Genomic DNA, 17,004 nt, shown 5'->3' on the forward strand with positions numbered 1-17,004 from the left:
GTAGCTACATAAGACTATCGACATGCACCCTCTCCCTCTCCCTCACCCTCCCTCGCCCTCTCCTTCTCCTTCTCTCTCTCTCTCCTTCTCCTTCACCCTCTCCCATTCCTTATCCTTCACCCTCACCCTCCCTCTGCCTCTCCCTCTCCCTCTCCATCACCCTCACCCTCCCTCTCCCTCTCCCTCTCCCTCTCCCTCTCCCTCTCCCTCTCCTTCTCTCTCCTTCTCCTTCTCCTTCTCCTTCTCTCTCTCCCTCCTTCTCCCCCTCCTTCTCCTTCACCCTCTCCCATTCCTTATCCTTCACCCTCTCCCTTTCCCTCTCCAGCACTACTCACAGCGTGCATGTCCAGTGTATCCACACTCAGGTCGAAGGCTGTGAGGTTCATGGTTTGGAACACCTCCATGAGCGTCTGTCCCTTGCCTCTCTCCACATGGACTATCTCCCCTGGATATTTCTTCATGGCCCTCTTGATAAACCTCAGCAGGTGTTTTTGGTTCATACAGGACGAGGCATGGATGTGGGTGTCCACCTGGGTGCGCAACAAGGAACCAGATACAGAAACAGATGAAGCTGTTATTTGGCACTTCATCATTCAAAATGAAGATAGAATATGTACTTATTTTATTTAACCTTTATTTAACTAGGCAAGTCAGTTAAGAACAAATTCTTATTTACAATTGACGGCCTAGCGTCAGACCGAACCTCTGTCATGAGACTCAAGAAATATGCAACACTTCGAGGGCATCGGCCTGAGCAAGGCTCTGTGCATATTGGAAAATCTTGGTCACATAACAAGCAGTTATTTAGGGTGCAAGATGATATGTAGATCACTGATTCTGCGTAGCGGTATAGACAGTAGAGGACGGTATAGCCTCACGCTGGTCCTCTCCAACATGCTAATTGAGGACTCACCTTACGTATGTTATAGAAATCTCTGTGAGGAACTTTCTTCTGAGCTGCAAGCTCCTTCATCTCATTCAGCAGGATGTGCATCTGGAACTTAGAACTCAGGTACTGTAAGCGACGGTAACAGAACGACTTCCTGTGAAGGCAGGAAGTGAACACGGACACAACGTCAGTTGGTCCACTGATAACAGACAGCACACCGTCGGGAGTAACTGACAGAAGACTCTCGGTTCTGTCATCATGATGTTCTGTATCTGGAGAAGATTTGTTTCTTGACAGAATGACCATTACAGAAACCTTAGGTTTGGTTCAATCTGTAGCTCTGTAGCACGATTTAAATTGAAAGTTAACTTGTAATTGAGCCGACATATGCAGTTTTTACCGTAAATGCAGTCTCCGCTAATGCGGGAACATTACCTTTAAATTTCTATCACGCTGCAGCGCAAGTCTTCAGCGCTACGGATTTAATCAACACTACCACATATGTAACCATCAGAGGTATGTTAACTCACACAGGTCCGTTGATGATGAGGGCCGTCATGACGTTCATATCAGCGATGTACTCCGGTAGGTCTGGGTAGGGCAGCTCCAGCTCTGTAGAACTGACATGGCAGTATACAGGCCTTTAACACCGTCTCAATAGCATACAGCCGGCAAACTAAAAGGCACTGTCACAAATAGTATTTTCATAATGATGAACTTATAACAACCTAAGATGTACGGTTGCTAGGCATTGGCATGTTTATAACCACGGTAACAATTTATCTAAAGCCAATAGGTATGTTGCTTGACAACTTGTTAGAAGCACGTATGAGCCTTTACAATGTGCTAAAATAAGGATAACACTATGATCTGTTGAGAGTTAATTGATGTGTCTCACGTGTCCATGCTGTCCTTCTTTGTATAGATGTGGACGACACCGTTTACCATCTTGCAGCCGTAGCCTATATCAGGAGGCATACAGGCAGGGTCCTGGTTCTCATAGGGGTGTGTGGTGGAGACAGGAGGATGGACCGTCTGGTCTAAGTCTAGAATAGAATATAGTACAATAGAATAGAATCAAATACAACGTTACTAAAGTCTGTGTCCATCAGACACAGACGTTCTATCTACCCAAACATTTGGGATGGAATGGGAATGCACAGAGCCAAACTAAACATTTATTTTCACGCTGAATTTCAGTGAGGAAAATTCTCCTACACTGAGTGATAGTCTGTTCTAGCAGGAGGTAGAGGGGGAATAGCACATGTGAAACCATCTCTTCATCTGTAGCTGGCTTACTTTACCTACCACCTGTGAGTGTATGCATGTATGCATGTAGGTAGGTAGGTAGGTAGGTATTTTAATTTTATATTTTTAACCTTTATTTAACTAGGCAAGTCAGTTAAAACCTCTTTAGGATCTCTACAGATCGATGTCCCACCCTCTGGATGGTTGAGCAAATGTGCGCTAAAGTGATTAGCATGACGTTGTAAGTAACAAGAACATTTCCCAGGACATAGACATATCTGATATTGACAGAAAGCTTAAATTCTTGTTAATCTAACTGCACTGTACAATTTACAGTAGCTATTACAGTGAAGGAATACCATGCTACTGTTTGAGGAGAGTGCACAATTATGAACTCGAAAATGTATGAATAAACCAATCAGGCACATTTGGGCAGTCTTGAGACAACATTTTGAATAGATATGCAATAGTTCATTGGATCAGTCTAAAACTTTGCACATACACTGCTGCCATCTAGTGGCCAAAGTCTAAATTGTGCCTGGGCTAGAATAATTCATTATGGTCTTTCTCTTGCATTTCAAGGATGATAGTACAAAAACAATACAAATAAACGCATGTTTTTTTCTTTGTATTATCTTTTACCAGATCTAATTTGTTATATTCTCCTACAGTAATTTAATTTTACAGTAAATGCATATCCTTGCTTCAGGTCCTGAGCTACAGGCAGTTAGATTTGGGTATGAGTCATTTTAGGCGAAAATTTAAAAAAAGGGGCAGATCCTGAAGAGGTTTTTAAGAACAAATTCTTATTTACAATGAAGGCCTACCCCGGCCAAACCCGGACGACGCTAGGCCAATTGTGCGCCACCCTATGGGAGTCCCAAACAGGGCCGGATGTGATGCATTCTGCATATATGTAGGTAGGTAGGTAGGTAGGTAGGTAGGTAGGTAGGTAGGTAGGTGTGTACGTATGTATGTAGGTATTTATGTACGTGTGTGTACTCTACCTGCAGTAACAGAAGTCTCAGGTATCTCCTCATAGATGCCCATATCTAGTGGTCTGTCACTGAGCTCCTCCAGGTAGCTGGCTGTGGTCCGACAGAAGCTCTGCATGGACAGGCCGATGTACTTCTCCCTGATGAACAAGGCCTTCACTACACACTTAGCAGCATCCAGCAGGTCTGTGAAGGGAACCTGGAGGGAGGGGGCGGGGAGAGAGGGCACAAGTTAGTACTGCCAGTCCTACTTCTAGCCTCCTACTACCGGAGGAATCCGCTTTGAAGAAACATGTAACATGTCGGAACATTGGCTGCTTGTGGTAAAATCCAAGTGGAGAGAAATACAAGTTTTACATAGGACCTGTATTCAATACCATTAATCAAAGCCAGGGAACCTTACTGAATAAAACTCAAGGTGTTTACCGTGGTGAAAGCGATAATGGCTGTTGGGGATATTTCTGTGACCTACCCCACATTTCTCCTCTCCAGAGATGGAGACCCGCTGGTACTCCTTCTCTCCTTCCCGCTCTTTCTCCTTGGGATACAGGTCCATGAATGCCTGGCTCTGCTCCTTCAGGTATCTAACACAGAATAATAACGTTTATTCTATAACGTTTGTTCTATTCTACTGCCATTTACTTTATGTCTCCTATTCTTATCTTTTATTGTTTCTTATTGTTGTTGCATTGTCCAGAAGGAACCTGCAAGTAAGCATTTCATTGGACGGTGTATCCCATGTGTATCCTGTACATACGACTAATAAAACTTGAAACGTAATAATAATAATTATTATATTATAAAGACGGAATTGAGACTATGTATAGACCGTGGTAGCCTGCTGAGCTTAAGAGAGATGTGACCAACCAAGATTCAAACCCAAGGTCTTCTGCATGCCACGAGACTGTGCTAGCCCACTTAGCTAAAACCTATAGATATTAGCTTCGGGAGCTAATGTGAGTCTCCTTACTGTACTCACTCTAGGTCAGTAGCTAGCGAAGCTAATGTGAGTCTCCTTACTGTACTCACTTTAGGTCAGTAGCTAGCGAAGCTAATGTGAGTCTCCTTACTGTACTCACTCTAGGTCAGTAGCAAGCGAAGCTAATGGGAGTCTCCTTACTGTACTCACTCTAGGTCAGTAGCTAGCAGAGCTAATGGGAGTCTCCTTACTGTACTCACTCTAGGTCAGTAGCGCTGTCAGTCTTCATTAACTCCTGTTTGGCTCGCAGAAGGATATCTGGCTCAAACCTGTAGAAGACATAATGAAAAGCTTTTTTAGAGACATCAACATGATCCCATTGGGATTCATGAGGACTTGTTGCTGAATATTAACTCCCTCCTCCCTCCCTCCATCTCCCTCTCTCCCTCTCTCCCCCCCTCTCTCCCTCCCTCTCTCCATCTCTCCCTCCCTCCATCCCTCCATCCCTCCCTCCCTCCCTCCCTCCCTCCCTCCCTCCCTCCCTCCCCTCCCTCCCTCCCTCCCTCCCTCCCTCTCTTACTTGACATCCTGGCTGATCTGTCTCTGTAGTCGTTGTTGTCTCTCCTCCAGCTGTTCTATGGGACTGTCTTCAGGGAACTCATAAGGGGCGCTGAGCATATCACGCTCTGCTAAGCTGCGAGAGAACAGCTCCTACATGGGCACAGACACACAGAGAGGGTAGCTTGTTTAGAGCTTGTTGTTGTATTATCCTCAGTTATTTTAAATGCAGTTTATCCACTTGTGTGGCTGAAATTGTAAATGTTTTTAAAGTCCATCTTTCTATCTTACTCACCTCAGCAATCTCCTTGTACTTGCCGTCCATGGAGGTGCGCAGATCAATGGTCTGTTTCAGCGCAACGGGGATCCCTGGTAAGGAATGCTGGGAAGTCAGGAGGTGGCGGGCACCACGGGGGTCAACTAGGGAGGGAGGGAGAGAGGGAGAGAGAGAGAGAGAGAGAGAGAGAGAGAGAGAAGGAGAAGTGCAAAGTGTTATGTTCAGTCGTCCTGCACCTTGCCAAATCAGATCTACGTTTTCTAATTTCTGCTATGCTTAGCCAACTCCACAGTTTCATCCAGATGGTTGTTGTTCCCCAGCCTGATGGTCACTACAGTACACTGAGCAGTGAAGAAACAGTAACCCAGCCCAGTGCTTGAGGTCTGAGCTCAGCAGCTGTTTCTACTTCCAGAGTCAAAACAGACAAAGGACCAATCAGGTGCAGCAGCCATGTTCCAAGCCTACCTTTTTCACCCCATTCTGGGAACTTTGAGGGTTTATGAAATAGCCCCTCTGGTAATTTAATAGGATCTCCAAGGGCCCTTCATTGTTGCCAGGCTGCCAGCACAATATTCAATGTATCTATGCTGATCTGAGCTAGCCTGGCTATTACTGAACTCATAGTTTTTGATGGGTAAAGTTTGCGCTATGCCACATGGTCTGGCATCATCCAGGCATCTACCGACTACAGTAACCAGACCTGGGCCGAAGGGGGACAGATTGTGGAAGCTAGGATGGAAGGAAATGAGATGAGAGATGCTAACATTAACATGAAGTGAATACAAAGTGGTTGAAAACAATTCAGACAGACAGACAGACAGACAGACAGACAGACAGACAGACAGACAGACAGACAGACAGACAGACAGACAGACAGACAGACAGACAGACAGACAGACAGACAGACAGACAGACAGACAGACAGACAGACAGACAGACAGACAGACAGACAGACAGACAGACAGACAGACAGACAGACAGACAGACAGACAGACAGACAGACAGACAGACAGACAGACAGACAGACAGACAGACAGACAGACAGACAGACAGACAGACAGACAGACAGACAGACAGACAGACAGACAGACAGACAGACAGACAGACAGACAGACAGGACAGACAGACAGACAGACAGACAGACAGACAGACAGACAGACAGACAGACAGACAGACAGACAGGACAGGACAGGACAGACAGAGTGATATAGTTCACCTTCGTGGCCCCCAGAGTGTATTTAGTGGTCAGCAGTGTCTGTGTCTGTAACATTATAATTCTCCCCTCCCAAACAGAGGACTAGGATCTAAAATATTAATGTTCCGTTGAATATTTAATCCCTGGCATCCAGCCGCTGAAGTGGTACGATGTCTGAGGGACCGCTGCCCACTAGTATACTCACACACAGTGCATATGGTACCCACGGTCTTACAGTTGTATGATAGCTAGCTACATTACAACGTTTCTGCATCTCTGCTGTGTTTCATGTAAACTGGTAAATGGTAAGGCTAGAGCGGGCATCTCGTTGTGTTTTGACACTAGTGGCCAGCCAGAGGTCAGTGGTGGGTATGACAGTAGAGCTGAGTCCACAGGGCTTCTCTGTATCTAATCCAGCTGTGCGTGTGTGTGTGTGTGTGTGTGTGTGTGTGTGTGTGTGTGTGTGTGTGTGTGTGTGTGTGTGTGTGTGTGCGTGCGTGCGTGCGTGCGTGCGTGCGTGCGTGTACGTGTGTGCGTGTGTCCAGCAGCAAAGACAGCAGATCTCTCCGCCACTGGAACTGTCCTGTATGTATCTAATCCCCTAATGGCTGCTATATTTAGATCATCAAACGGTTACATAACTCCCCATCCACACAACACACACCAAGGAGAAACTAACCCCAGCAGGAAGGTTGCACACGCAGATACATACTGTAATGGACAACAAGGGGCTCTGTGAGTTCTATGGAAATAATCCATCAACATGTGGTGTGATGCTGAAACATTACTGTGGTGTGATGCTGAACCCTTACTGTGGTGTGATGCTGAAACATTACTGTGGTGTGATGCTGAAACATTACTGTGGTGTGATGCTGAACCATTACTGTGGTGTGATGCTGAACCATTTGTATTGTATTTATTATGGATCTCCATTAGTTGTTGCCATGGCAGCAACTACTATTCCTGGGGTCCAGCAAAATTGAGGCAGTTTATACAATTCTTAAAACATTACAATACATTCACTGATTTTACAACACACTGTGTGCCCTCAGGCCCCTACTCCACCACTGACACATATCTACAGTACTAAATCCATGTGTATGTGTGTGTCATGTCCTGACCAGTATAGGGGTTATTTGTTATTGTAGTTTGGTCAGGACGTGGCAGGGGGTGTTTGTTTTATGTGGTTCAGGGTGTGTTTTGTGTATGTGTTTAGGTAGAGGGGTATTTGATTTATTAGTCCGGGGTTTGTTAGTCATTGTTCTATGTTAGTATATTTCTATGTTCTATCTAGTCTTTTGTAGTTCTATGTTTAGTTAATTGGGGTTGGACCTTCAATTGGAGACAGCTGGTTATTGTTGCCTCTGATTGAGGGTCCTATACTTAGGAGTTTGTTTTTTCATGGGATTTTGTGGGAGATTGTTCTTGTTTAGCTATTTGCCTGACGAGACTGTCCAGTTCGTTTTGTTTTGTATAGGTATTTTGTGTTTTCCTTCTTCACCAAATAAAAAAGAAGATGAGTGTACTTTTCCCCGCTGCGTCTTGGTCTCTACCCTACGATACCGGTGACAGTGTGTGCATAGTGCGTATGTTATTGTGTGTGTATGCATCTGTCTGTGTCTATGTTTGTGTTACTTCACAGTCCCCGCTGTTCCAGGACTTTGAATGGCCCCACAAACCGCGGACCCAGCTTCTGGCAGGGCAGGCGAAGGGGGCAGGTTCCGGGTCAAGAGCCAGACCCGATCCCCCGGTGCTCGTCTTCTGCCGCCTCACGGCCCGTTGCAGGTGCACATGGGTGGCGTCCCAGGTCTCCTCCGAGCGCTTAAACCATTCGTCCACCGCAGGAGCTTCGATCTGGCTCTGGTGAGGCTGACCGAGACGCCCAGACGTTCCATGAACGCTCTCCAGACCCTGGACGTGAACTGGGGACCCCGATCAGAAACTATGTCCTCAGGCACCCCGTAGTGCCGGAAGATGTGTGTAAACAGGGCCTCCGCAGTCTGTAGGGCCGTAGGGAGACCGGGCAAAGGAAGGAGATGGCAGGACTTAGAAAACCGATCCACAACGAGGGAGGAAGATCCGTCAGGAAGTCCACTGACAGGTGCGACCACGGCCGTTGTGGAACGGGTGTAGGTTGTAACTTCCCTCTGGGTAGGTGCCTGGGAGCCTTGCACTGGGCGCACACCGAGCAGTAGGAAACATAAACCCTCATGTCCTTGGCCAAGGTGGACCACCAGTACTTCCCACCGATGCCAGGGTGACCAGAGGAGGGTGACGTGTGGGCCCAATAGATCAACCGGTCGCAGACAGAACGTACAGGCGCCCAAGCTGGACACTGGGGGGGAGTGGGCTATGTGCGTAATGCCCGCTCGATGTCCGCGTCCAGCTCCCACACCACCGGTGCCACCAGGCAAGAGGCTGGGAGTATGGGAGTGGGATCCATGGGCCGCTCCTCTGTGTCGTACAGCCGGGACAGTGCGTCTGCCTTGATATTCTGGGAACCCGGTCTGTACGAGTGGATGAAAACAAAACGGGGAAAAAACATGGCCCACCTTGCTTGGCGAGGATTCAGTCTCCTCGCTGCCCGGATGTACTCCAGATTGCGGTGGTCAGTCCAGATGAGAAAAGGGTGTGTAGCCCCCTCAAGCCAATGTCTCTACCCCTTCAAAGCCTTGGCGACAGCCAACGGCTCCCGGTCCCCCACGTCAGAGTTTCGCTCCGCCGGGCTGAGCTTCCTCGAGAAGAAGGCACAGGAGCGGAGCTTCGGTGGCGTACCCGAGCGCTGAGAGAGCACGGCTCCTATCCCAGCCTCGGACGTGTCCACCTCCACTGTGAACGCCAAAGAGGGATCCAGATGGGCCAGCACGGGAGCCGAGGTAAACAGAGCCCTCAGGTGACTAAAAGCCCTGTCCGCCTCAGCTGACCACTGCAAGTGCACTGGGCCCCCCTTCAGCAGTGAGGTAATGGAAGCCGCCACCTGACCAAAACCCCGGATAAACCTCCGGTAGTAAAATCCTAGAAACCGCTGCACCTCCTTTACCGTGGTGGGAGTCGGCCAATTACGCACGGCTGAAATACGGTCACTCTCCATCTCCACCCCTGAGGTGGAAATGTGATACCCTAGGAAGGAGACGGACTGCTGGAAGAACAGGCATTTCTCCGCCTTGACGTACAGGTCATTCTCCAACAGTTGACCAAGCACCCTGCGCACCAGGGACACACGCTCAGCGCGTGCAGCGGAGTATATCAGAATGTCATCAATATACACCACTACACCCTGCCCGTGCAGGTCCCTGAAAATCTCGTCTACAAAGGCTTGGAAGACTGATGGAGCATTCATCAACCTGTACGGCATGACGAGGTACTCATAACGGCCTGAGGTAGTACTGAACGCCGTCTTCCACTCGTTTCCCTCCCGGATACGCACCAGGTTGTAAGCACTCCTGAGATCTAGTTTGGTGAAGAAGCGTGCCCCGTGCATTGACTCAATCGCAGTGGCTATGAGAGGTAGCGGGTAACTGTACTCCATAGTGATCTGGTTTAGGGCTCGATAGTCAATACACGGGCGCAGACCTCCCTCCTTCTTCTTCACAAAAAAGAAACTTGAGGAGGCGGGTGAAGTGGAGGACCGAATGTTCCCCTGACGCAGGGATTCGGAGACATATGTTTCCATAGCCGCCGTCTCCGCCTGTGAGAGGGGATACACGTGACTCCTGGGAAGTGCGGCATCTACCAGGAAATGTATCGCACAATCCCCCCGACGATGAGGTGGTAATTGAGTCGCCTTCTTTTTGGAGAAGGCGAGAGCCAAATCAGAAAATTCGGGGGGAATGCGCACGGTGGAGACCTTGTCTGGACCTTCCACCATAGTAGCACCAACGGAAACCCCTAAACACCTCCCCGAGCACTCTCGCGACCATCCCGTGAGAGCCCTCCGTGCCATGAAACAGTGGGGTCATGACAAGCTAACCAGGTTAGGCCTAGCACCACGGGAAATGCAGGAGAGTTAATGAGGAAGAGAGTGATTCTCTCCTTGTGACCCCCCTGCATCACCATGCCCAGGGGAGCGGTGGCCTCCCTAATCAACCCTGACCCTAATGGTCGACTGTCTAAGGCGTGAACTGGGAAGGGCATAGCCACGGGAACAATGGGGATCCCTAGACTATGGGCGACTGATCTGTCTATAAAATTCCCAGCCGCACCTGAATTGACGAGCGCAATGCTGGGAATGCGGGGAGAACTCAGGAAAAGTATCATACAAAAACATATGTGCAACAGAGGGCTCTGGGTGAGAATGGTGCCGGCTCACCTGGGATGACGCCAGAGTGCCGTGCCTGCTGCCTCGACCCCCAGAGGAACCAACCCGGCACCGACCGGCAGTGTGACCTCTGTGGCCCACAGATGGTACACGAGACATAACCTCCTCCGGTCTCCCTGAGCGCAGCACTTCCCAGCTCCATGGGCATCGGAGCGGTGGTGCTGGGGGATGGAACCGACAGATCCCGCTCTGGACATCCGCGGGTAGCCAGCAGGTTATCCAGCCGAATGGACAGGTCCACCAGCAGGTCGAAGGTGAGGGTGGTGTCCCTGCAGGCCAACTCCCGATGGACGTCCTCGCGCAAACTGCAACGATAGTGGTCGATCAAGGTCCTGTCGTTCCATCCCGCGCCGGTGGCCAGTGTCCGAAAGTCCATCGCGAACTCCAGGGCGCTCCTCATCCCCTGCCTCAGATGGAAGAGACGTTCACCCGTCGAAGACTGCCCAGAAGCGACGGGTGATATCCTCTAAATGGTCCAGCGCTGCATCTCCTTCTCCCCACACGGCGTTGGCCCACTCCAGGGCTTTCCCCGAGAGGCACGAGACGAGGGCGGACACCCTCTCACGGCCCGAAGGAGCCGGGTGGACGGTTGCCAGGTATAGATCCAGCTGCAACAGGAAACCCTGGCAGCGTGCAGCCATCCCATCGTACTCCCGGGGAAGGGCGAGATGAATCCCACTGGGACCGGGTGAAGGGGGGGTGAGTAGTGGAGACCCCGGTTGTGCTGGTGGAGGCACTGGGGGAACTCCCTGTCTCTCCCAGCGGTCCATGGTTTGGACGATGTGGTCCATGGCGGCGCCGAGATGGTGGAGCATCGCCGCGTACTCCCGGACGCGCTCCTCGACCCCTATACCAGGGGCACCTGCTCCTGCTGACTCCATATTCGGGTGTGGAATTCTGTAAGCGGTGCGTAACTGGCAGCAGTGAAGTCAGGCGCAGGAGAGAATAAATGGGTAACAGCCGGAGCACTTAAATGATGCAAAAGCAAACGGCACCCAGAACAGCAAAATACGGGTTGAAACAACCCGTCGCCAGCCAGTCGGAAATGCACAAAACACTTACAACAAACAATTCCACACACAGACGGTTATATACACGTCAAATAATGAGGGAATGTAAACCAGGTGTGTGGGAAAACAAGACAAAACAAATAGAAAATGAAAGGTGGATCGGCGATGGCTAGAATATCGGTGACGTCGACTGCCGAACGCCGCCCGAACAAGGAGAGGAACCGACTTCGGCGGAAGTCGTGACACTGTGCTAAGGTCTATCCAACGCTGGTCTGACCAATCAGATTCCACGCTTCAAGATTGCTTCCATCAGGTGGTAACCTCAGACAATAACGTTGACGTATACACTGACTCGGTGAGCGAGTTTATACAGAAGTGTAAAGGAGATGTTGTACCCACTTTGACTATTAAAACCTTCCCTAACCAGAAACCGTGGATTGATGGCATCATTCACACAAAACTGAAAGCATGTACCAACCCATTTAATCATGGCATGGCAACTGGAAAGAAATGGCATGGCGACTGGAAACCGAATACAAACAGTGTAGTTATTCCCTCCGTAAGGCAATCAAACAAGCGTCAATAAGCATCAGTATAGAGGCAATTCAACGGCTCAAACACGAGACGTATGTGGTAGGATCTACAGACAATCAAGGATTACAAAAAGTAAACCAGCCCCATCGCGGACGTCGACGTCTTGCTCCCAGACAAATTAAACAACTTCTTTGCGCGCTTTGGGGACAATACAGTGTCACCGACACGGCCCGCAACCAAAGACTGGTGGCTCTCCTTCTCCCTGGCCGATGTGAGTAAAATGTGCAGACCAGCTGGCTTGTGTGTATACGGACATATTCAATCCCTATCCCAGTCTGCTTACCCCACATGCTTCAAGATGGCCACCATTGATCCTGTTTCCAAGAAAGCTAAGGTAACTGATCTAAATGACTATCATCTCGTAGCACTCACTTCTGTCATCATGAAGTGCTTTGAGAGACTAGTCAAGGATCATATCACCTCCAGCCTACCTGTTACCCTAGACCCACTCCAATTTGCTTACTGCCCCAATAGGTCCACAGACAATGCATTCGCCATCACACTGCACACTGCCCTATCCCACCTGGACAAGAGAAATACTTATGTAATAATGCTGTTCATTGACTACAGCTCAGCATTCAACACCATAGTACCCTCCAAACTCATCATTAAGCTTGAGATCCTGTGTCTCAACCCTGCCCTGTGCAACTGGGTCCTGGACTTTCTGACGGGACACCCCCAGGTGGTGAGGGTAGGAAACAACATCTCCACCCCGCTGATCCTCAACACTGGGGCCCCACAAGGGTGCGTTCTCAGCCCTCTCCTGTACTCCCTGTTCACCCAAGACTGCATGGCCATGCATGCCTCCAACTCAATCATCAAGTTTGCAGATGACACTACAGTGGTAGGCTTGATTACCAACAACGACGAGACAGCCTACAGGGAGGAGTTGAGGGCCCTCGGAGTGTGGTGTCAGGAAAACAACCTCTCACTCAACGTCAACAAAACAAAGGAGATGATCGTGGACTTCAGGAAACAGCAGCGGGAGGTCACCCCTATCCACACTGACGGGACAGTAGTGGAGAAGGTGGAAAGTTTTAAGTTCCTCGGCGTACACATCATGGACAAACTGAAATGGTCCACCCACACAGACAGCATGATGAAAAAGGCGCAACAGCGCCTCTTCAACCTCAGGAGGCTGAAGAAATTTGGCTTGTCACCAAAAACACAAACTTTTAAAGATGCACAATCAAGAGCATCCTGTCGGGCTGTATCACCGCCTGGTGTGGCAACTGCTCCGCCCACATCCGTAAGGCTCTCCAGAGGGTAGTGAGGTCTGCACAACGCATCACCGGGGGCAAACTACCTGCCCTCCAGGACACCTACACCACCCGATGTCACAGGAAGGCCAAAAAGATCATCAAGGACATCAACCACCCGAGCCACTGCCCGTTCACCCCGCTGTCATGCAGAAGGAGAGGTCAGTACAGGTGCATCAAAGCTGGGACCGAGAGACTGAAAAACAGCTTCTATCTCAAGGCCATACGACTATTAAACAGCCATCACTAACATTGAGTGGCTGCTGCCAACATACTGATTCAAATCTCTAGCCACTTGATAATTAAAATTTGGATGTAATAAATGTATCACTAGTCACTTTAAACAATGCCACTTTAGATAATATTTACATACCCTACATTACTCATTTCATATGTATATACTGTACTCTATACCATCTACTGCATCTTGCCTATGCCGTTCGGCCATCGCTCATCCATATATTTATATGTACATATTCTTATTCATTCCTTTACACTTGGGCCTTACAATTAGTGTCTAGCAGAGAGTCAATCAGCTCTTTGAAATCCAGTTTCAACTGTTCAGAGCTGCCCTTCATAATGTCATTAAAACCCACACGGACTAGGATAGAATGGATTTCCATGTCCTGATGTAGTACATTCAGGAGCAGCTTAGTAATGTCATTTACTCGAGCTCCGGTGTAGGACATTGTTTTTGCACCAGGAACGGTCACATTCCTTACCATGGAGCTGCCCAGAATCACAGCTGGCGAGAAGGACGAGGAAATCTGCCCACTCCCACGCTTCACAGGATTCGGAGAACCCTTTATGGATGGGCGAGAGGCAGGATAACCATTACTGTTGTGTGATGCTGAACTTCTGCCAATCAGAATCTAGTACTGACTGAAGCAGTGGTATGTCTGGAGGATAATCATCAGGGGTCACCAGGGGTCATCAGGAGTCATCATGGGTCATCAGGAGTCATCATGGGTCATCATGGGACATCATGGGTCACCAGGGGTCACCAGGGGTCATCATGGGTCATCATGGGTCACCAGGGGTCATCATGGGTCACCAGGGGTCACCAGGGGTCATCAGGGGTCACCAGGGGTCATCAGGGGTCATCATAGATCATAAGGGGTCACCAGGGGTCACCAGGGGTCATCAGGGGTCATCATAGATCATAAGGGGTCATCAGGGGTCACCAGGGGTCATCATTGGTCATCATAGATTCTGCTTGTGTGGACCTCCAGGTGTACGTCACAAATGGCACGCTATACCCTTCATAGTGCACTACCTTTGAGGGCTCTGGTGTGTGGTACCCTTTGCAGTGCACTACGTTTGAGGGCTCTGGTCTGCACTATTAAAGGAATTGGGTGTCATTTGGGATGTACACCTGGAGTTCCATACAAGCAGAATCTATGATAACCCCTGATGGCCCCTGATGTCCGGGGTGCTACGAGGGCTATCAGGTACTATCTGTTGACCTAGATCTGACCTGGAAACACTACATACCCCTGCTAAATGAAATAGGATAATGATATCACCTTGATATTTGACTTCTACTCCATGAATATTTCAGTAGCTAAACACAGAACTGATCTGAGGGTTGGTAACAGGCTGATTAGTTGGCCATTTGAACTGAACTGCGTATACAGCAGACTCCCTTTTCAATCTCCATCAGCTTGTGTTGTTGTTGCCAACCGACGTCAGGGATGAAGGGTTAAGGTCAATATCAAATCAAATCACATTTTATTGGTCACATAGTCATACTTATGTTTATGCGGGTGTAGTGAAATGCTTGTGTTCCTCGCTCCAACAGTGCAGTAGTATCTAACAATTCACAACAATACACACAAATCTAAAAGTAAAAGAATGGAATTAAGAAATATATAAATATTAGGACGAGCAATGTCGGAGTGTGATGGCCTTGAGATAGAAGCTGTTTTTCAGTCTCTCTGTCCCAGCTTTGATGCACCTGTACTGACCTCGCCTTCTGGATGATAGCGGGGTGAACAGGCAGTGGCTCGGTGGTTGTTGTCCTTGATGATCTTTCTGGCCTTCCTGTGACATAGGGTGCTGTAGGTGTCCTGGAGGGCAGGCAGTGTGCCCCGGTGACGCATTGGGCAGACCATACCACCCTCTGGAGAGTCTTGCGGTTGCGAGGGGTGCAGCTGTCGTACCAGGCAGTGATACAGCCCGACAGGATGCTCTCAGTTGTGCATCTGTAAAAACTTCTGAGGGTCTTAGGGGCCAAGATGAATTTCTTCAGCCTCCTGAGATGGAAGAGTTGCTGTTGCGCCTTCTTCGCCACACTATCTGTGTGGGTGGACCATTTCAGATTGTCAGTCATGTGTATGATGAGGAACTTGAAGCTTACCACCTTCTCAACTGCGGTCCCGTCGATGTGGATAGAGGCATGCTCCCTCTGTTGTTTCCTAAAGTCCACGATTAGCTCCTTCATTTTATGGTCGTTGAGGAAGAGGTTATTTTCCTGGCACCACTCCTCCAGGGCCCTCACCTCCTCTCTGTAGGCTGTCTTGCATTGTGGTTGCATTGTCTGTGGATCTATTGGGCGGTAAGCAAATTGAAGTGGGTCTATGGTATCAGGTAAGGTAGAGGTGATATGATCCTTAACTAGCCTCTCAAAGCACTTCATGGTGACAAGTGAGTGCCATGGCGCGGTAGTCATTTAGTTCAGTTACCTTCGCTTTCTTGGGTACAGGAACAATGGTGGACATATTGAAGCATGTGGGGACAGCAGACTGGGATAGGGAGAGATTGAATATGTCCATAAACACTCCATGCCAGCTGGTCTGCGCATGCTCTGAGGACGCGGCTAGGGATGCCGTCTGGGCCGGCAGCCTTGCAAGGGTTAACATGCTTAAATGTCATACTCATGTCGGCCAAGGAGAAGGAGAGCCCACTGTCCTTGGGAGCGGGACATGTCAGGTGCACTGTCTTATCCTCAAAGTGGGCGAAGAAGGTGTTTAGTTTGTCTGGAAGCAAGACGTTGGTGTCTGCGACGAGTCTGGTTTTCCCCTTTGTAGTCCATGACTGTCTGTAGACAACTGACACATACGTCTTGTGTCTGAGTCATTGAATTGTGACTCCACTTTGTCTCTGTACTGACGTTTTGCCTATTTGATTTCCTTACGGAGTGAATAACTATGCTGTTTGTAGTCAACCATATTCCCAGTCACCTTGCCATGGTTAAATGTGGTGTTTCGCGCTTTCAGTTTTGCGTGAATGCTGTGAACCGTCTATACACGGTTTCTGGTTTGGGTAGGTTTTAATAGACAGCGTGGGAACAACATCCCCTATACACTTGCTAATGAACTCAGTCACTGTGTCAGTGTAAACGTCAATGTTACTCTCAGACGCTACCCGGAACATATCCCAGTCCGAGTGATCAAAACAATCTTGAAGCATGGATTCCAATTGGTTGTTGAATAGACCTTAGCACGGGTACTTCCTGTTTGAGTTTCTGTCTCTAGGAAGGGAGGAGAAAAATGTAGTTGTGATCTGATTTGCCATAGGGAGGGCGGGGGAGGGCCTTGTAGGCATCTCGAAATGGAGAGTAGCAGTGGTCCAGTGTTTTTCCAGAGCGAGTACTACAGTCAATGTGTTGGTAGAACTTCGGTAGCGTTTTCCTCAAATTTGTTCTGTTAAAATCCCCAGCTACAATAATTGCGGCCTTAGGATATGTGATTTCCAGTTTGCATAAAGTCCAGTGTAGCTCCTTGAGGGCCAATAGACACGG

At 48.9% G+C, this 17,004-nt stretch overlaps 1 protein-coding gene across 2 annotated transcripts in view; it reads right to left on the reverse strand.

Moving 5' to 3' along the window:
* The window catches only part of ampd2b (adenosine monophosphate deaminase 2b), a 61,149-nt gene that overhangs the window by 15,152 nt on the left and 28,993 nt on the right, over positions 1–17,004 (reverse strand). For both annotated transcript variants that reach the window (XM_045692878.1, XM_045692879.1), the window contains exons 2-10: positions 4,905–5,029; positions 4,632–4,762; positions 4,312–4,380; positions 3,605–3,716; positions 3,145–3,331; positions 1,788–1,935; positions 1,420–1,509; positions 914–1,043; positions 336–530 (exon numbers count right to left, since the gene is read on the reverse strand). In XM_045692878.1, the coding sequence (XP_045548834.1) occupies positions 336–530; positions 914–1,043; positions 1,420–1,509; positions 1,788–1,935; positions 3,145–3,331; positions 3,605–3,716; positions 4,312–4,380; positions 4,632–4,762; positions 4,905–5,029 (1,187 nt within the window). The remainder of the gene's footprint in view (positions 1–335; positions 531–913; positions 1,044–1,419; positions 1,510–1,787; positions 1,936–3,144; positions 3,332–3,604; positions 3,717–4,311; positions 4,381–4,631; positions 4,763–4,904; positions 5,030–17,004) is intronic.

Source organism: Salmo salar, chromosome ssa13 (assembly GCF_905237065.1).
Source record: "Salmo salar chromosome ssa13, Ssal_v3.1, whole genome shotgun sequence".
NCBI lineage: Eukaryota > Metazoa > Chordata > Actinopteri > Salmoniformes > Salmonidae > Salmo > Salmo salar.